At 52.9% G+C, this 20,406-nt stretch overlaps 2 protein-coding genes across 2 annotated transcripts; one reads left to right on the forward strand and one right to left on the reverse strand.

The window, feature by feature from the left end:
- Positions 1 to 306: 306 nt before the first annotated feature.
- UNC5CL (unc-5 family C-terminal like) lies at positions 307 to 18,292 on the reverse strand. Its single transcript, XM_055406865.2, has 10 exons — positions 18,152 to 18,292; positions 13,670 to 13,945; positions 8,626 to 9,061; positions 7,795 to 8,095; positions 6,828 to 7,090; positions 6,037 to 6,138; positions 5,707 to 5,774; positions 4,749 to 4,849; positions 4,480 to 4,593; positions 307 to 2,465 (listed from the first exon to the last, which is right to left on the reverse strand). The coding sequence occupies exons 3-10, from the start codon at positions 9,008 to 9,010 to the stop codon at positions 2,255 to 2,257; spliced, it is 1,545 nt and encodes a 514-aa protein (XP_055262840.2). The 5' UTR covers positions 9,011 to 9,061; positions 13,670 to 13,945; positions 18,152 to 18,292; the 3' UTR covers positions 307 to 2,254.
- TSPO2 (translocator protein 2) lies at positions 12,787 to 18,759 on the forward strand. The gene is made up of 5 exons (XM_088831231.1): positions 12,787 to 12,842; positions 13,555 to 13,616; positions 17,717 to 17,906; positions 18,198 to 18,339; positions 18,562 to 18,759. The coding sequence occupies exons 1-5, from the start codon at positions 12,787 to 12,789 to the stop codon at positions 18,757 to 18,759; spliced, it is 648 nt and encodes a 215-aa protein (XP_088687357.1).
- The last annotated feature ends 1,647 nt before the right edge of the window (positions 18,760 to 20,406 follow it).

A 20,406-nucleotide genomic window follows, 5' to 3' on the forward strand; every position in this document is an offset into this window, starting at 1 on the left:
GTAGCTGGCATCCCCCAGTGGGGTAGGAGGACTAGCAGGATGGATGGGGTTAGGGGAGGAGGCGGGGTGGTGGTAGGCAGTGGGAGGGTCCCAACCTGAAGTCTTGCTTCTAATAGAATGGAAGGCGAACCTCCCTAATCTACCACTCTGGACCCAGATGACATTCATACTAGCAGTACAATCTACAAAACAATTCTCTCCAGCCTGCTCCAATCAGTACAGCTTTACCACATAAAATCATTCATATCCACATCTGAATTTACCAATCTGAGCAAAATACAGTTAGTAACAAAGAAAGGAAATTTTCATATTTTATTATACAATATTGTTCATCATAGAAAAAGCTTTAGTATTTTTTAATTAAATACAGAAGCAAATTGTTAGTGTTGCCAAAGAGATCATTTGCCTGCTCTTGAAAAATTTAACAACACCTATTTGCCAACAAAAGAATTGCTTGAATAGAGTCAAATCCTTTGTTCTCCTTTCAGGACCCAGCCTACTGATTTATTTTCTATACAGAGTCTAACACACAGTAGGTGCTGCATAAATAGTTTACTAAATGAGCTGTTCTTTAATCCCTATCCTCTCTCTCCTGACCCTAAACTGGATCCTGACTCACACAATAAAGGACTTCCCTGGTGGCTCAGACAGTGAAGAATCTGACTGCAATGTGGGAGGCCTGGGTTCGATCCCTGCGTTCGGAAGATCCCCTGGAGAAGAGAATGGCAACCCACTCCAGTATTCCGGCGTGGAGAGTTCCATGGACAGAGGAGCCTGGTGGGCTACAGTCCATAGGGTTGCAAAGAGCCAGACAGGACTGAGTGACTAACACTTTCTTCTTTCACAAGATAAAATCCCCACCCATCCATTCCTAGGGTAGTCTGGTGTCTTTCAGTAGCCTTGATACTTAAGCATGGTCGCGAGACACTTGCCTGAGGGGAATGACTGAGGGTTTCAGAGAGAAAAAGAAACGCACAGGGCAAGCACAGTAACTTGGCAGAAACAAAAAGACGCTCAGACAAGCAGAGACCGAGAGATTCAGGGATGGAGCGGCTGCAGGGGCCAGCAACGGCAAAATGAGCTCAGAGAGACTTAAAATGCACACAGTTCGAGACAAAGAGATTAAAAGGCTGGGCAACAATAATCATCTTGAAAGTTTCTTTCCAGCTTTAATGTTTCATGACAGAGAGAACGGCAGAGAGAGAGGAAGACAAGGCAAGAATGAGAGGCTAGAGACAAAGGAAGGCGGGGGGACAGGCAGACCAGCTGCTGTGACTGCCCGTCTCTAGATGTGGCCTTGAACTCTGGTCCTGCCCTCGCCTCACACTCACGTGCCGGGCCCCTTGACGCCTCAGCACCCCGTGTGCATTAGGCTCCTACTGTAAGTCAGTCACATCCCTGCCTTTGTCCACCTGAAGATCTCTGAGCCACTCTGCAAACCATCTCTGCAGCATCCTCCATGAGGCTTTCTCACTGCTCCAGCCCATACTCAGCCCCCTCCCTTCCCAGCTCCTTATGCTGGTACAGTTCATATGACATTCATGTCCCTAACCACAGGGCAAGCGCTGGGAGTTCGCCCTCAGCTCCAACGAGGGCATCTTGGTTCCCCCAAGACGGGTTTCAGTTCAGTTCAGTTCAGTTCAGTTCAGCTGCTCAGTCGTGTCCGACTCTTTGCGACCCCATGGACTGCAGCACACCAGGCCTCCCCGTCCGTCACCAACTCCCAGAGTTTACCAAACTCATGTCCATTGAGTGAGTGATGCCATCCAACCATCTCATCCTCTGTCGTCCCTTTCTTCTCCTGGTCTTCAATCTTTCCCAGAGGGGTATCGTAAGGGTCCAAACCCGACCTCATTTATTCCAGGATTTCCCATGATACCCAGTCCAATGCTGAGTATCACTTAAGTGCTTGGCGAATACCCTGCAGACGAACCAGTCCCCAAGGAGTGCCAACAGGGCAGGTTACCAGTACACTGGTCTATTGAACAGCTTCCCCGAGGCCGGCTGGCTGGGCCATCTCCTGGGCTCCTGCGCCCCCTGCCGGCCAGGAAGGGCTCTGCACACAGGACGAAGCGGGCCGGAAGGGCGGTCCCGGAAGGCGGGGGCTCAAGGTGGCCTCGCTGTGGCCCCGGGGGAGCACCCGAGGGTCCTGATGCGGCCGGGGGGGGTCCAGCCAGGAAGAGCAGCTGTGTCGGGGCACGTCCTCCACGGCCTCCCGGGGGACAGAGCCACACCCTGCGCCGTAGCGGGGCGCTCAGAGCTTCTCGTCCAGCTCCAGGCCCCGGTTCTCCTGGGCCCGGGGTGGGCTGCCGCTCTGCGTCCCGCTCAGGTAGTTCTGGATGACGGAGGCGCAGTCCAGCCTCTCCATGACGGTCATGAGGTAGTGCAGCTCCTGGAGGCTGCCATTCTGCTCCTCAAAAAGCTCCAGGATGGCTGCCGCGGGGCTGCGCTGACAGGACATGAACCTGCCCGGGAGGCAAGGGGGATTGGTGAGAGGGGGGAGGCGGCCCTGCGTCGAGACCCACCACCCGCCTCCCCCCAGCTCTGGCCCTCACCATGCCTTCTTTCAGGGCACTCTAGATGGTGGGAGGACCCAGGACTTTGAAATCAGAGATTGCCTGGGTCACGTCTGAGATTGCACTAGCTCAAAGTCTGCTCCTCTCTAGACTTCAGTTTCCTCTTTGCTCACACCAGGGCTTGGATGAGAAGACCTCTGAGGATGCAGAATATCCAGCTGCCACGTTCTGTGTTTGCCTTCTCTGCGCCCTACCCGCACCCCAAACACTCCCCACCCTCTCTCTCCCAGGCCACATCCTGCCCACCACCAGGGAAGTAGTTCTTCCTACCCATGGCCCTCCCCTGCTCAAAACCCCTCCAGAGTCTCTTTCACCTGCTAACCAAGCCCACTCCTGACTTCCCTGCCCACCCACCATTTGGCCTTGCTCTGTTTTTCTGACCTTTTCTCCCGGCTCCCATCCTGAACCTTCCTTCCCACCTTAAGCATACTAGACCTGCAGTTGACCCTCTGCCCCCCCTCCCCAAGTTGAACTCTACTTCCTTACCACCTGAAGCCCTTATTCCCACCTCAGGTAGAGGAGACCATTCTGCACCCTTTAGTCCAGACCCCCATTATGCTTTATTATTCTTTTTTATTTAAAAGAGATATTTAGTTGACTCTCGAGCAACACCACTTTGAGCTGTGTGAGTCCACTTACATGCAGATTTTTTTCCAGCAGTAAATAGTACAGTACTACATGGTCCCTGGTTGGTTGAATCTGTGGAGGCTGAACTGTGGATGTGGAGGGCAGCTGTAAGTTATACTAGGATTTCAGCTGCATGGAGGGTCACCCCTCTAACCTCTACGTTGTGCAGGTCAACTGTAATTGACGGAAGTCTTCATTATTCTTGCTTTAGCCATTTTGTGTCTATATTCAACTTGCCTCACAATATTGGGTACATAAAAATAATGTCAGAGGAACACATACCTTGATTTTTTAAGCTCTCTGTATCCCTTAGTACAGAGTGACCTCCCTGGTGTTGTTACCATATTTTATTCATTCTGTATCCTAATGCTTAGTATAGTTTTTCCAAGACTTAATAGGTACTTGATAAATGTTTAATAAAAGAGTGGTGTTATTTTTTGCTTTTGAGGGAGAATTTTTATTTATTTATTTATGCCACACCTTACGGCATGCGGAATCTTAATTCCCTAGCCAGGGGTTGAACCCACAGCCCCTGCAGTAGAAGCACAGAGTCTTAACCACTGAACCACCAGGGAAGTCTTTTAAGTGGGTGATATTAAAATCTACCTTGTTTCAAGGATCCAGCTCTCATCCCATCTCCTGCGGTCTTTGACCACTGTTGTCATCATCTGAGTGCTGGAGCTCAGCTCAGAACTGGTCTACTCATCTCTCTTCACAGAGACCATAGCTGCACTGCCTGTTTTGCCAATGTTTGTTGAATTAACATGTGCCATGCACTCAGCTACAGGCTTTACACACATTATCCTGTAGTCTTCCATTCTGCCCTGCAGGGCACAGCATGTCAAGCACTCAGTATGTACCAGTGACTTACATGTGAACTGATTCATTGTTAAATATTTACTGAGCCAATATTTATGTACTGAACACTGGCCATGAACCAGGCTTGGCTCTAGGTACCAAAAATACAGTGATAACCAGAAAGATGTCCAAAACCTTCCAATGGAGTCCCTTTGACTTCCCTACTCCTCTCCCCTGGCTTTTTCCTCTCTCACCTGTCATGTCCTCTTCTCTTTGAAGCCATGAGAACAAGGACTGCTGGACCCAAACCAATGAGATCACTGCCAATGAAGTCAATTCTCTTCTGGGAAGCAGGGTGGGGAGTAGCCATTCCCTGACTTTTAAGTCACTCTCTTGTGAATGCTCCAGTCTCCGAGTGGTCCTGAGAACCCCCACCAGTCCACCCTCCCCTCCCACGTGCAGACCTTAAACCTCTTACCGGATTTTCATACCGCAGAGCCCCAGGTGGGAGGCCAGTCGCCGCCAGTCATTGCCAGTAATGCTGTTTGGCTCCAACAACATCTGCAGCTGCTCAAAGAGCTCTGGGGGAAGCCTGAGGTGGAGGAAAGGGTGTCCTTGAAGGGGAGAATCAAAAGGCCCAGCCTGCTTCCACAGACACCTCAATGCCGTGCTCGCCCTGCAAGCCCAGGAACAGCAATCCCAAACATCCCCCACCCCCCACAGCAGCCCAAGCAACCCCCACCTCACCTATTGCAGGGGGGTGGCTGGGTGACTGGGGGTGGGGCTGCCCAGGATTCCTCCTCCGATGCCTGGAACCTGAGGATTTCCATGTACTTGGTCTCCAAGCCCTGAGCCAACAGAGGGACAGGGAACACACTTAGGGATCATGAGACGTCCCTTGAGCAAAAAGCCAGGGCACCCACCTCCGTTCCTCCCATCTCTCCTTCAGCCAGGAGACACAGCCCCACCCTAACCAATACCCTCTACCCTCTGCTTCCCCGACCCCAGAGCCTTCGGCCTTGAGTTTGCTCACTGAGCTCTTTGGGATCTGGGACATGAAGACCAAACAAGGTACATCCTAGGACACCAGGAGAAGTGCTGAGCGGGGTCAAGGGCAGGGGAGGTCATCTAATAATAGAGATGCTGAACTCGGGCATACTTGCCCCCTTCCTCCATTGCTCCTCTCCTTGGTTCCTCCTCCCCGAAGGATACCTCCAGGGGTATCTACCTAGTCTCCAATAAGATGCCACATGGTTCCCCACAGAGTCCCCTGATTTCTTTGTGTCTTCCCGCAGGAGGGCGGGATCTCTAACTTCCATCCCACCTACTCAAGCCCCTCCTTCTGGGTCACTCTCCACCTGAAGTTACACAGCACTGTCTCCCAGATGCAGACAATCTGTCCAGAAGGAAAGCACTTCTTTTTGATGCCCAAGTTCCTTCAGGCTGGAAGAAACCCCTAAAGGGATCATGTAGGGTCTGGTCTGGCTCTTTTACCCTCCTGCTAGATTCACCCATGGATGGACAGGAGAGTCAAAGATGGAGGGTCACTTGGAGGCCGGACTGTCTCCGCCCCTGGAAAAATGTCCTCTTCACCTCTTGATTGGCTCTATGATCAAAGCCATGCTTGCTGCGCACCAGACCCTGGCCTACCTCGTCCACCACTCCCCCAGCCCTGCCCTTCCTCAGCCCCTCGGCTACAACTCACATCCTGGAAGGTGTGCATGGTGACGATGATCTCATTGGTCAGCCCCGAGCAGTCCTCATTCTCATTGGCTACAAAAGAGGAGACGAGACGTAGCAGGTGAGGGAGGAACAGGCCCAGGAGGGGAGAGCAGGACAGCAAAACTGACTTCCACAGAAAGACTCTGGACCTCGGAAACAGCTGTGCCGGCCACCCCATCTTTCTCTCTGCAAAGAGCTGCTGTGGCCCCTATCTTTAAAGAGAGGTCTGCAGGCGTGGCCGAATGAGGCGCTGCAGGGCTCCAGGGTGACCCGGGGGAGGGGGGGGCAGCGGGACACGGGGCTCCCGGGCTACCTGCTTTTCTGCGGAAGCAAAAGGAGCGGAAGGGGCACTTCCCGTGCCAGATGTGCAGGTGCGGCACGAGCTGACAGCTGCTGTCGTCCACGTTCTCCCAACCTGCAGAGAGCAGAGGGCCTCAGGAGGGTGGCCTTCGTTGAAGGTCCCCCTGTGGCAGGCCCCGTGCGGGGCGTCGAGGGGAGGAACAGGGCAGGAGCAAAGGCAGGAGGGTGACTCCAGTGGGTGGCAGGTCCCAGGGCCTGGGCGGGGACCCTGTGAGTGGTCGTCCTTCTCCCAGCACACAGACCCACCCCTCCGCCCTCCCACATTCGCATCCAACCCCCACCCGCCCAGTCTCTGGAAGCAGCAGGCATGCGCGCCCTGTCCACACCCACACATCCACACCCTTGGCCCCGACAATTCCCACAGCCAACCCACAAAGGAACGAGGGCGGAGAAGACTGGGCCTCCTCCTCTGACGTGGGCTTCAACCAGACAGGACCATAGAAGCCTCCTCCTCCCTCCCTGCCCCTGCGGAGGTAACACCTCTCCTCCCGCTGCCCACCAGCATCATCTGTCCTCCCACGGAGGGCCCAGGGCTGAGTGCAACAGAGGGAGGACGGGAGCAAAGCCTGGGGCTCCGGGAGGCGCAGGAGGAGCCAGAAGTGCTCCCCAAACCCCGAAGCTGCTGCATACCCAAGAGCCTCAAAAAGAAATTTGAGGCACCCAGATTTCCACCTCAGAGGAGGCCTGGACCCCTCCTTCCACGGGGCTCCTCGATGCGCTTTCCCCCGGCCCGGCGTCCCTCACCCTCTGAGATGTATTTGAGTTTCAGGCACTGGTCCCCTCGGGCCCCGGTGAAGTCGAAGAGCTGGCAGGGCCCACGCAGGCGCCCGCCGTGCGGCTGCTCGTTGGTCACGGCCCACTGCAGGGCGCAGGGTGTGTTGTTGAGGAAGTAGACACGCAGCTGCAGGTGGGACTGCCCCGGGGCCAGCGGCGAGCAGAACACGGCCAGCTGCAGCCACTTTCGGGCTTCCCGGCCCGCCGGCGCCTCCAGCACACAGGTGTAGAGGCTGCGGAGAGAGACGGGGGCAGCAACCACAGGTGATGGGACCGCGGAGGCCGGGACACCAGCCCACCTGCCACCCGGCTCCCACCGCACCAGGGGCCTCTGTGGGGGCCTCCAGGGAGGAAAGGAGAACATTCCAGGCCATGGAGGGAAGAACTAGGGTGGAGGGGTTGGCTAGAGGGATGGAATGTGAGTCATGTCAGTGGCTGTCACTGTGTCAGTGTAGGAAAGATGGAAGGTGAGCTTGGGCCACCATGCATGGCCCTGCTCTGGTCATGGGTGGCAAGGAGACTGGGAGGCAGAGGGTCTAAGATCCTAGAAGGACAGAGCTGAGGACGCACATGACATGGGATGGAGTCTTAGAGAAATGGAGAGGGGCAACGTGCCCCAGACAGCGGGGAGACAGTCCTGAACCAGGGCACAGGGAGGAGACAGACAATATTAGAGACAGAGGCGGAGACGGGACAGGCCCCTCTTGACAGATGACCAGGGCTGAGCCAGACCTTTCTAGACAGACAGAGGGACCATGGGGGGATGCACAGTCCTGGATGGGGTGGGAGCAAGATAAGCAGCCATAGGCACAAGAACAGAGGGACTGGGGAAGCACACGGGGATACGGGCTTTTGCAGGCCAGCTTGGACAGAATAAGAGGCAGTCCCCGCAGAGAGGTGAGGACGAGGCGGACATGGAAAGGGGGCAGGCGCCCACCTGAAGTGAGAGAGGTGGATGCGACATTCATCCCGGGAGGTGTGGTCTCCCGGCCGCCCCAGCGGCTTCCAGGCCTTGGCGTCCAGCAGGGCGGTGTTGCTGCTGTAGGTGCGGGCCTGGCTGGGCTGCTGGGCACAGTGCTTGAAGGTGAGGGTGCAGGGCTTCAGGAAGGAAGCCCCGTGGGGGCCACACGCCACCACGGGGCTCACCAGCCCCTGAGCCCGGGACAGCGAGGGGGCATCTGTCAGGTCCCACACCAGGGTCAGTGACACCCGCTCCTGGCGGCCCACGGACACAGCACCTGGGGAGGACGGAGAGTTGACGGGGGCCTGGCAGGCAGGCGCACCCCTGCCACAGAGGAGGCCCAGTCCGAACGGGAGAGAAAGCAGGCCGGGAGCCCCAGAGAGGGGGCATCTCAGGGCACACAGGCGGGGTGGGGGGGCAGTGTGGAGAAGAACAAGAGGACAGTGACCAACTTGGGATGGAACCACGAGTAGGTCGTCAGCCTCCTCCGAGGGATGCTGCGAGCTCACTCGGGCCCTTGTGTGAATTTGCAAAGGGTGCTTTTCCTCCAGACACTTTACTTCCCTTTTGGGGAAAACTGTTGTAACAGGTTATTCATTAGAACAAGGCCCTTTGCCTCCACTGGCCACGAAACTGTCATAAAAATGTGTAGTATATCCATCTTTGAAGTCAAGAAAGACATACACAAAACATAGAATTTTCAAAATTATTAAGGTGTCTCTGAATGGTGCTCCCTCGGGGTTGGCACCCCTGTCTAATGCGTAACATGAACAGCTGTAGGCTGAGGAGGGAGCTGGGTGCTGTTACCTGGCGGGATGAGCAGGGAAATGCCCATATCCTGGAGCATCAGGCAGCCGCCACGGTGGTCCACCTCTCGAGCAGAAAACACCAACAGTTTGTGCATCAGCTGCCGGACAACGGTCTGGCCTTGGGTGGGTGTGTGCAGTTCCTGATAGAAGGTGGCCACCTCCTGCAGCGTGGCTGGCGGGCCTGCTCTGGAGGACTCATCTTCTGGTAGGGGAATGGGAGGGGGCGCTGGCTCCTCTTGGTTCTCCAGCTTCCAGCAGGCCCCCAGCAGCCGGCGAGGACAGCGCCATCGAAGGCACTGGACCAGCAGCACGGCACTCACCACCGGAACCCCCACCAGCAGTAGAAACTGGGAGGGCTGGAAGGAACTCTCATAGGAGCACATCCGCCTGGTCGCTTGATGCTGCCGATTGCCCTGCCAGCCGAGGCCAAGGGCCTGGGGGAAAGAGTCAGTGTCAGATGAGCCGTTGGAGGCTAAGACCTGGCTTCTAAGTGGCTGCAATGAGGAGGGAGCAAATTGTCATCATCCCAGCGTACCCCATGCACCCCAGTCAGGTCCATTTCCTTAACAGAACTTCACCCAGCTCTCCCTCCCTCAGTCTCTCTCTTTCCCTCTCTCTCCCTCAAGAACCTGCCATGACTCCCCATGACCTACTTAATTTCACCTCTCACTAGACAGAAAGACCTTGGGTTTGGAGTTAGAGGATGTAAATTCACATGCCACCTTGGTCACTGCCTGAGTGAGCTTGTCCTGTTGTTTAATGTACCTCAGTTTCTACCTCTGTCTAAATAGAGCCCTTGATCTCTCTGGGCCGACAGAGGAAAGTCTTAAAATAGAAAAGCAAGGACTTTGCTGGTTGCACAGTGGGTAAGAATCTGCCGGCCAATGCAGGGGACATGGGTGTCATCCCTGATCCAAGAAGATCCTGAACCCAAGCTCTGGAGCCCTCAAGCTGCAACAAATGAGCCCTTGCACCACAACTACTGAAGCCCGGGCACCTAGAGCCTGTGCTCAGAAACCAGAGAAGCCGCTGCAGTGAGAAGCCCGTGCACAGCAACTGGAGCTTCTCCCGGGTTCCACAACCAGCGAAAGCCCAAGCACAGCAACAAAGACCCAGCACCGCCAAAAATAAGTAAATGAATAAATAAAAAATAGAACAGTGTGAACATGTCAAAAAAGACATATATATGCAAAAAGGATTTTTTTAAATAGAAAATGAAGTCACAAAAGTCTAGACATCCTCTGATCTCATTAATGTAGATAGCTAAACTAGATGAAGTGTAGATATATATTTATGAGTGTATATATGTAAGTGATGGGCTTCCCAGGTGGTAAAGAACCTGCCTGCCAATGCAGGAGATGTAAGAGACACAAGTTTGATCCCTGGGTAGGGAAGATCCCCTGGGAGAGGGCATGGAAACCCACTCCAGTGTTCCTGCCTGAAGAATCCCATGGACAGAAGAGTGTAGTGGGCTACAGGCCATAGGGTTGCACAGAGTCGGACACGACTGAAGTGACTTAGCATGCACGCATGTAAGTGATAGAGAAAGTTCTGGAGCAGAGCTGTGTAATAAAAGTTATAATGTGAGCCACAGATGTGTTTTTACACTTTCTAGAGTCTACATCAAAAAAAGTAAAAAGAACCAGGAGTTATTAATTTTTAATATATTTTATGTAACCCAATATATTCAAAATAATATCATGTTGACAGGTAATCAATGTAATTTATTGCAATATTTTACATTCTTTTTTCATTACAAGTCTTTGAAGTCCATGTGTATTTTACACTCACAGCATATTGGAATCGGTATTCTGTCTACTTCAAGGACTCAGAAGCAACATGTTCTAGTGATTCCTGCCTTGGACATGCAAGTCTGGGAGGACACACTCCAAACTATTCCTATTGGTTGTCACTGAAAGAGATGAGAAATGGGGGGAGCTGGAAGGTGTGAAAGAGGACTTTCTATTTTCTTAAACCTTTTTTTCTGTAGTCTTTGAATTTTTCACATTCAAGCATGTCTTTCTATTAATCTTGTAATTCTTTTTAGAAACTATTAAAAGTGAAAAAAAAATAGCCTCTCAGACTGATGATGAGGATGGCATGAAATCATGTGAAAATCACTTGTAGATGATAAACCCTGTCCAGATATGTGTGTTTTATTTATGCCCTTCCTTCTAGAAAGGTCAGAGGGTAACTCACAGGGACATATTATATATATATATATTCTACAAGAGTAACAAAAGTTAAAAGTGGAAGCAGAAAGAGAAAGAAAAGCCAAAGTGAGGGTTTCCAGGTGAGGTCCACCAGGTTCCCAGGGTCAGATGGGGGCCTGCGCTGTCCAGCAGCATTCCCCTAAAGATGCCAGATCTTGGGACTTCCCTGGTGGTGCAGTGGTTAAGAATCTGCCTTGCACTGCAGGGGCTTGGGTTCGATCCCTGGTTGGGGAAACTAAAATCCCACATGCCACTGAGCAATGAGGCCTGCATGCCCAACTGGAGAGCGTGAGTGCCCCAAATACGGAGGCCACGTGCCACAAATAAGACATGACGCAGCCAAATAAATAAATACTTTTTTTTAAGATGCCAGCTCTTCCCCGGGTCTCCTGCTCTGACTTATCCTCTTCCTCCCTTCGTTTCCACCACCGGCAAGCCTGGGCTGGGCACAGCTGGCTAAGTCTAACCTTCGGCCTCTGCTCCACGCTGTCCTCCTCTGCTTCATTCACTCGCCTGGACCACTCTGGCTTAATGCTGCTCCCTGCCAGCCCCCACTCACCAGCCCTTGACTGTTTCACCCTCCCTGACCACCATCCTCCCACCATACTAAGTAACTGTTTATTTTAATGTTTTCTCGGCCACACCACATAGCATGTGGTATCTTAGTTCCCTGGCCAGGGATCGAACACGCGTCCCCTGCGTGGAAAGCTCGGAGACTTAACTGCTGGACCACCAGGGAAGTCCATACTGAGTAATTCTTGATTACATGCTCTCCGTGTGGATTTCCACTCAAATGAGCAATTTCTGAGCACCCACTGTGGCCCAGGCATTGTCCTGACACAATGACATCTTACTCGGCTCTCAAGGAGCTTCTGAGAGCATGGGATTCATTTACTCCAAGGTTGAGTTCTGAGTCCCCAGGGTCCCCGTGGTTGATCCACTAGGATCTGCACAGGTGAATTATACCCTCACTCACACCTTGTGGCTCAGCTGGTAAAGAATCCGCCTGCAATGCAGGAGACCTGGGTTCAATCCCTAGGTTGGGAAGATCCCCTGGCAAAGGGAAAGGCTACCCACTTCAGTATTCTGGCCTGGAGAATTCCATGGACTGTATAGTCCATGGGTTCACATAGAGTCGGACACGACTGAGTGACTTTCACTTTCACTTCACACCCCTAACCCCGACCTGAGGCTGCGCCCCCAAGTGCCTGCTCCACCCTTGCCCATCTTCTTTCTTCCTTCTCAAGACCCATGAAACCTAAGCCCTCTTCCCAGTTTCCCCTGGCCAGGGGCTAACGCTCCTCTGTATCCTCAGGATGGAGCCCTGGGGCGGGATCTATTTTCCCCATGTCTTCATTAAAAATATAGACAAGAAGGGAAGGCATGACACTGCTCCCTCAGCCTTAACACCTAACCCTGCAGACAGTGGCCCTGGCAGGGCACTCGAGTGGAGTAAGTGAGCTGGCGCTGCCTGAATCTGGCGGAGATGGGAATCAGAGTCACAGGCTTCCCTTTACCGTTCAATCCTTGCAGTCCTTCCGCAGTAAAGATAATTGGAATTATAACTGTAATAATAATAGCTAACATCCACAGAGCCAGGGTGTTACAGCGCTCTACGTGGCCCAGCTCATTTGATCCTCACAGCAGCTTTATGAGCTAGCTGTTATTTTTATCTCATTTCCCAGATAAGGAAGCCAAGTTTCCTCCCCCAGTGACGGCAGAGAACGGATTATTAAGCTACAACTGAAGGCAGAAAGGAAGGATGAGCAAAGATGACACAAGCTTCCAGAAACACTGCCTTTCTCTCCCTGCCCCTTCTATCTCCCCGAGGTCTCTTCCTTCTCACTTCGAGAGGAATTGAAGTTGAAAGAGAAAGGAACGAAAATAAATAGAAGGAAGAACAAACACAAGGAACTAAAGGCACATCCTTGGTGCCACAGCGAGCGATGCTCTCGCCTGCCCCCTGCCCACCGAGGCAGCAGCAGCCGGAGAGGGTCCAGCTGTAGGGAAAGAAAGGAGGGCTCACTCTGTTTCTATAGAAACAGCTTTTCCAGGGCCTCCAAAGAGCAGAGTCCAAATCCCCTCCACTCCACTGGGTGGTGCAGCAGAATCCCCTTGTCCTACCTTCCAACCTGGAGGGCCTCTCACGGGAGCCAATTCATTACCTGGCCTGGAGCAGGTAACTCCTCCCTCCTCCCAGCCCCCTTTCACCCAGGCTGACAGCTCTCCATGCGTTGGTCCTCACCCCATCCTTCTCTTTGCCCTCAGAAATGGAAAGTGTCCTGAATATATAGCGTAACAGCCTGGTACCTGCAGACTGGACCCTCCCAACCCCACGGCTGACCCTTTGGTACCCAGCTCTCCAGTATGTCCTGCCCCAGACTCTGGATCATCCTGGGTAGCACTTTCCCAAGATGAGAGTCTTTTAGGATGCGCCATCACCTGTCCCCAGGGAGTTGCTTCCTCCAGCACAAGGATCCAGGCTCCTGCTGCAAAGTTCTGCTCGTATTCTTTAAGGAAACTCTCCACCCTTCTCCCACATCACTGCTTCTTATTGGGTCTACTGCTGAAAGATCTCCAATTATACATAAAACGTGTACCAGGATAGTGAGTCCCAGCCTAAATCATGAGCTGCATTCACCGAGTGCCTCCCCGGTCCTCACACCCACTGGGCTGTGGCCCTCTGCCAAGCCCCTTCCTTCTCCCTCCTCCAGCACCGGGTCTCCACACCTGCCAGGCTCACCTGAGCTGGCCTGGCTCCTCCCCGGGGCCCCAGGTAGCCCCATCTTAACGCTCAGCCCACCCCCAGCTGCCCCAGGCGATGCTCACCTGACCGTGTAGGTGACCCCAGAGGCTGCCGGCTTGTCCAGGAACAGCAGTTCCTTCTCTGAGAAACAGAAATCAGCCAGACTTTGTCACCAAGCCAGCAGACAAGTGGAGGTGGGCGGGGAATTCAGGCAGGCGTGGCCTGGCGCTTCCCACTTCCCGGCAGAGTCCTGCCTCCCAGCCGCCCCAAAGAGGAGTGGGGAGTCTGTCCTGTATGCTGGCAAAGTCCAGACGAGGTGAGGGAGGATCCTGGAAGTCCATGGACTTACCCGTCTAGATCTGGAAGGGAGGGACAGAGGAAGACAACCTGGGTACAGGTGAGGTCTCTCTAGACTGCCCTCTGCTGGTCAGTGGCTGCTGCAACAGCTCAAGGTAGGAGGAACACTAATCAGGGCTTCTCAAACTGTAATGTGCACAGAACTGTCTGAGGGAACTTGTTAGAGAGCAGGTTCTGATCTCATTGGTCTAAGGTGGGGCCTGAGGTTCTCTCTCTTAGAAGCCCCCAGGTGATGGCACTGTGGGCCTGCCCAGGGGGCTTGGTAGTGGCTTAGTTGCTGAGTCATGCCTAACTCCTGTGACCCCATGGACTGTAGCCCTCCAGGCTCCTCTGTCCATGGGATTTCCCAGGCAAGAATCCTGGAGTGGGTTGCCATTTCCTTCTCCAGGGGATCTTACCAACCCAGGGATCAAACCCACATCTCCTGCATTGCAGGTGGATTCTTTACTGCTGAGCTTAGACAATACCTCGTTCTACCCACTTCCTGCACAGATATGACAGTGAAGACACTGGGCTAATGGCCCACAAGTTGATGGTGGCATTGGGGCACAACCATATCTGCTCCCTTCGAGGGCTCTTTCCACTGCCTACAGGGTTGCTGCCACTCTGGATGTTTGCCAGCCTGGTTCTTCCTTTGTCACTCTGCCACTGGGATGAAAGCTCCCTTCACAGAGGGATGTTTTTCCAGCCATCTGCTCCATATCTTCAGCTCTAGGTAGAGCCCAGTCGAGCTAAAGTAGGTTAATAAAGACTTGGACAAAAGAGTGGACCAGCTGAGAGGAAAGAGGAGGCATTTTTGGATCCAGACTGCCAACACTGAACCTGGTGACCCACTTGCGACTGTGTAATCATAGGTTAGTTGTTCAATACTTCCTGGCCTGTCAAAAGCACATGATAATATTTACCTTGAGAGGGATAAGGATGGTCATTATTAAGCTAATAAATATAAAGCTCACACCATGGAATGGTTACTCAGAAGTGGTAACTTGTCGCCGTGGTCTGGCCTCCTGCAGCGGAGGTCTCTCCCAGCCCCACATTGATCATCACCCATAGGAAATGAGTAACCGCTGCTGCTTTCATCTTAGTTAATGATTCTCTAGCTTCTTGTCCCAAACTGCAACCCCTGCCCCTGCACCGCCTTCCCTGGGAGGAGGGGATAAATACCTTCCAGGGGTGCCAGGTCCCCAAAGTGGAGAGATGGGGCAAAGGAAGGGTGGAGAGGAGCCAACCTGGGGAGAGGACCGTCTATCTAAAGCACAAACAAGAAAGAGGTGCTTGGGACTTCAGGGGATGAAGAGGTGGGTGGTTGGTCTTTGCTGGACAGAGCTCTGAGACACACAGGCAGCTGCCTTTTTCTCTGAGTCATGAGATTCCAGGGGCTTGTGAAACATCTGTCAAGTTCGATTCCAAGCCAGGATGGGCCACACGAGCTAGCAGTCAATAACGAGGGGCTATGTCTTATGAGATCATTTCCGAAGCTGGGGCTTGTTCCACTGGAGACAGCCCCGGTTACATCTGAGGGTCCCTGCGACCCCTCCGGACACAAAGCTGGTTCGTGCGATGCAGAGACCACGAGGCCAGGCATCAGAAGCCTGGCAGCCTGGGACTCAGCTGTCTCAGGAGGTTCAGGTTGCACAGCATAAATGCCTCAGTAGTTCCATCAAAGGGGCGGGCCCCTCCAGAGACTGGGTCTAGTAGACCAGGGGACCCTCTGCTGAGAGGAACCCTTCTGGGCCATGCAGGCAGCAACCTGGACTCCCCAGCTAATGCCATCACCCTTGTCACTGGAGAAAGGCAGTCCAGCTGGAAGCCCGGCTCCACCCTTCTCCCCATCCCCCCCTCCTCTGCCTTCCACACCTTACAATCACGGGCACTCAGTCTGGGAGGTGTGCTGCCTGAGGTAAGGGGGAACACAGGCCTGGGAATAAATAAGGAGGCACAGCAGTTGGGGGAGAACAGGAAAAAAGCATTGGGGGTGGTGGGACGGGGGAGACCTCCAACACTGGATAGAAAAATAGAAATGATAGGGAGACAGGAAGGCAGAAGGTGAAGAAACAGTGAGAAGCAGAGAATAAATAGAAAGATGCACAGGCCAACAGGCTGGTCAGCCATGTCCCCAGAACCTCCAGGACATGTTCATGGGCCCTTGACAGGAGAGGATGGTGTAGACTGTCACTCCAGACACTCAGAAAAATCACCTTTTTTCCCCTTCCAATTCTGTAAATCATGGGAACAAGGCTGAAATATCACGGGCAAAAGAGAAGAATGATATCGGGTGGGGGATCTTGGTTGGAGGGACCACCCAGGTGGCTCAGTGGTAAAGAATATACCTGCAATGCAGGAGATCCGGGTTCCAACCCTGGGTTGGGAAGATCCCCTGGAGAAGAGCATGGCTACCCACTCTGGCACTCTTGCCTAAGAAATCCCATGGACAGAGGAGCCTGGTGGGCTATAGTCCATGGGTTTACAAGAGTAAGGCATGACTTAGCAACTAAACAATAACTTTTGTTGCAGGACGGTCTGTGCCTCACCCTGCTTGCAAAGGAAGACGTGGAACAAAATACAAGTGAGCATGGCAGCGTTTTAATCAGAGACCAAGAGTTTGTTCCCTTGAGAGGTCAGGCCACAAGACATCTGGATGCTTGTGTTTGTGGCCCCGACTCTCTGCAAGTGGAGAGATGGAGGGGGAACCTCCCCCAGCCCCTCGGGGTAGATGAGAACTTCAGAGAAAGGGACCCATAGTGTCATTCAGCTGAGTCTGAATTTGGGTGGGAGCTCCGGCAGAGTGGGCCCCTGGGGTTTTCCTGTGGTCATGTATGGATGTGAGAGTTGGACTGTGAAGAAAGCTGATCGCCGAAGAATTGATGCTTTTGAACTGTGGTGTTGGAGAAGACTCTTGAGAGTCCCTTGGACTGCAAGGAGATCCAACCAGTCCATTCTAAAGGAGATCAATCCTGGGTGTTCATTGGAAGGACTGATGCTAAAACTGAAACTCCAATACTTTGGCCACCTCACGTGAAGAGTTGACTCACTGGAAAAGACTCTGATGCTGGGAGGGACTGGGGGCAGGAGGAGAAGGAGACGACAGAGAATGAGATGGCTGGATGGCATCACCGACTTGATGGACATGAGTCTGAGTGAACTCTGGGAGTTGGTGATGGACAGGGAGGCCTGGCGTGCTGTGATTCATGGGGTCGCAAAGAGTCGGACACGACTGAGCGACTGAACTGAACTGAACTGAACTGAATAGTGAGATGAGCCTGGGGCAGATGGGCTGGTTGGTTCTGGACTGGAAAGGAAGCCCAGGGTTCTCTGGCTCCTGTCTTCCAAATGTGGTTCTTCCAAGTTGGTTATGTTGCTTAGTTGAGTTTGGTCTCAGACACTGTCCTCCATCAAGGGCCTGCTATGTACCTGGCCAAGTCCCATCCATTGTGGGAGGCAGAAAAGGTGGGCGATCCTGGACCTGAGAGCCACGAGTCAGACGCACACTGGGGGAGAGGAGTCTTTCACTGAAAAGCAGCTGTCAGTCCTAGATGGGACACTCTTGAGTGCCACGTGAGTGGTGTGGAGAAAGTAAGTCCATGGAACGTGGAAAAGGGGGAAGGCAGCATTGGATCAGAGGAGGGGGCTGGGAGCAGACTCCAGGGGTTGTCCAGGACCAGACCTCCTGTGAGAGGCTCAGGCCGGGGAAGAGCGTCAGGTAGGAGGAGAAAGGCAGATGCGGGGAAGGGACTAGGGGAAGGCTACCATCAGTGTGTTCTCTGCCTCCCCAGATCGCACCTCTTCCAGGAGAACGTGGCCTCAACGGGTCATCTTCATGGTCCTGCCCCTTCTGGGGCCCATGCTTGTCTGGCTGCTCATCCATCACTCGATGTCTGACTGGTGTGACAGCCTGAGAAGCTGCCCTGGTGCCCATCACACAATCCTGTTGCTGGTGTGGGCAGCCATCTACTCCACCAAGGGGTGAGCACCCGCTTCTCGTGCCCTGGGCTGGAGCAAGTCTCCCACCCCCGAATTGCTGCCACACGCTGGTCTCTAAAGGGATGGGACTTCATCTTGCCTCTTTCAGGGTGTCTCCTCTGTACCTGCCTAGGATTCCAGCCCACCCTCCCTTACCTCCCCCTGCCCTCAGAGGATGCCTAGACCCACTTAACCCCCATTTCAGCCCACGAAGGATCCCCTCCCGGCAACCACAAGGCCTCACTTACCATGAATCAGACTCCTTTGAGCCTTTCTGCCACCGCCTGTCCATAGCTGTGCCTCCCCCCTGGTGTGGAAGGGCCGGGGAGGGGGCTTTGGGCAGCTGCTGGCGCTGCCCCTCGGTCTGCACGCTGTGCAGCTCACCATCAGCTGGGCTGTCCTGATCCTCCTGTTGGCAGCCCACTCCCCCAGCCTGGTAAGGCACCAGAGCTCAGCAGTGGGGTAGTGGGAGGGGTGGGGAGGCCACCCGGCCTCTGAAGCAGGGAGTGCAGCTCGGCAGGCAGGTGCAGGCGGGCTGCCCTGAGCTTCCGCGGTGCACACAGGGCGCCCAGAACTTGGCTCACTGGCTCCACGGTGCTGCAGAAAGGTCAAGGGCAGTTCCCAGGGCAGCCCGCCTGACTGCCCTGCCCCCGCCCAGGCCCTGCGGCACCTGCTGCTGCTCTTCGGGCTGGTGATGAGCACGGCTCTGATCTGGCACCCCATCAACAAGCTGGCCACCCTGCTGCTGCTGCTGCCCTACCTGGCCTGGCTCACCATGGTTGTTTCCATCACCTATCACCTGTGGGGGGACAGCCTTTGTCCCGAGGACTGGCCCCCAAGGGAGACGAGTGACTGAGGCCGGGATCAGAGGAGAGGAGGGAGGCTGGGGTGGGGGCAGAGGAGACCACAGGCAGGGCTGTGGAGGGGAGGGTGGTGGCCAGAGGCTGCTTAGTCCCTGAAGGTGACTTGCTCCATGTGCCCACTGTCCTGGGTCCCCTGGTCCCACTTTCCATTAGGATTCAGAGACATGGGAGAGGGAGGAAACAGTTCACATTTAATATAAAGTAATAAATGCTGTTGGAGAAGGAAATGGCAACCCACTCCAGTGTTCTTGCCTTAATAAGAATTAATTTTGTATTAATAGCATCAATGAATAAAATCCTAACTAACTTTCCAGGTATAATGTGAAGTGTGTGGGGTTCGGGACAGCTGGGTGGGAATGGACGTGTCCGTGTGTGTGTGTGTGTGTGTGTGCACTCACATGAATGAAGGTGTGAATGCCCTGCCAAACCTCACTCAAACTTTGGGACTTAGATTTTTAATCACTTGAAAAACAAAGTTTTTGAAAAGCCACAGAAAGATAAAGTAAGAAAGGATACCAATTATCTTGTCAAACTATATATTTATTGTTTATTTTATATTATGTATCCCAATATATAAATATATATTATATGCTGCTGCTGCTAAGTCACTTCAGTCGTGTCCAACTCTGTGTGACCCCATAGATGGAAGCCCACCAGGCTCCCCCGTCCCTGGGATTCTCCAGGCAAGAACACTGTAGTGGGTTGCCATTTCCTTCTCCAATGTGTGAAAGTGGAAAGCGAAAAGTGAAAGTGAAGTCGCTCAGTCGTGTCCGACCCTTAGCGACCCTATGGACTGCAGCCTACCAGGCTCCTCCATCCATGGGATCTTCTAGGCAAGAGTACTGGAGTGGCTTGCCATTGCCTTCTCCGATATATTATATAGTACCTATAAAATAATATATTCCATATTATATTAATCTTATTTAATTAATTTAATGTTTTTATATTGGCATAGAGTTGATTAACAATATTGTATTAGTTTCAAGTGTGCAGCAAAGTGACTCACTTATACATATATGTGTATCTACTCTTTTTCAATTTCTATAGCTAATTTATTTTAATTAATCAAATTAATTACACTGATAACATAATATAATAGTTATATGATACACTATCCATTATATATGTCATACTACTCTGTTTCAACTTCTATAATTAATATTAATTAATTATATTAATTACACTAATAACAATATAATATATAATACAGTTATATGATACATTATGCATTATATATGTCATACTAAGATCTTAAGAGAGAGGTGGACTACGAAGAAAGCTGAGCACTGAAGAATTGATGCTTTTGAACTGTGGTGCTGGAGAAGACTCTTGAGAGTCCCTTGGACTGCAAGGAGGTCCAACCAGTCCATCCTAAAGGAGATCACTCCTGGGTGTTCATTGGAAGGACTGATGCTGAAGCTGAAACTCTAATACTTTGGCCACCTCATGTGAAGAGTTGACTTATTGGAAAAACTCTGATGCTGGGAGGGATTGGAGGAAGGAGGAGAAGGGGACGATAGAGGATGAGACGGCTGGATGGCATCACCGACTCAATGGACATGAGTTTGAGTAAACTGCGGGAGTTGGTGATGGACAGGGAGGCCTGGCGTGCTACGATTCATGGTGTCGCAAAGAGTCGG

Source organism: Moschus berezovskii, chromosome 23, assembly GCF_049115385.1.
Source record: "Moschus berezovskii isolate FMDL1 chromosome 23, NW_MosBer_1.0, whole genome shotgun sequence".
NCBI lineage: Eukaryota > Metazoa > Chordata > Mammalia > Artiodactyla > Moschidae > Moschus > Moschus berezovskii.

Bases quoted from the DNA above. Each gene is read 5' to 3' on its own strand.
- UNC5CL (XM_055406865.2), bottom strand. From the start codon at position 9,010: ATGTGCTCCTATGAGAGTTCCTTCCAGCCCTCCCAGTTTCTACTGCTG. The intron at 6,139-6,827 runs GTGAGGGACGCC...TGCTCTCTGCAG, and splicing joins ACTCAAATACATCTCAGAGG to GTTGGGAGAACGTGGACGAC. The intron at 5,775-6,036 runs GTAGCCCGGGAG...CCTCTTTTGTAG, and splicing joins TTGCTTCCGCAGAAAAGCAG to CCAATGAGAATGAGGACTGC.
- TSPO2 (XM_088831231.1), top strand. From the start codon at position 12,787: ATGCTCTCGCCTGCCCCCTGCCCACCGAGGCAGCAGCAGCCGGAGAGG. The intron at 12,843-13,554 runs GTAGGGAAAGAA...TCCCTCCTCCAG, and splicing joins CAGCCGGAGAGGGTCCAGCT to CACCGGGTCTCCACACCTGC. The intron at 18,340-18,561 runs GTAAGGCACCAG...GCCCCCGCCCAG, and splicing joins CAGCCCACTCCCCCAGCCTG to GCCCTGCGGCACCTGCTGCT.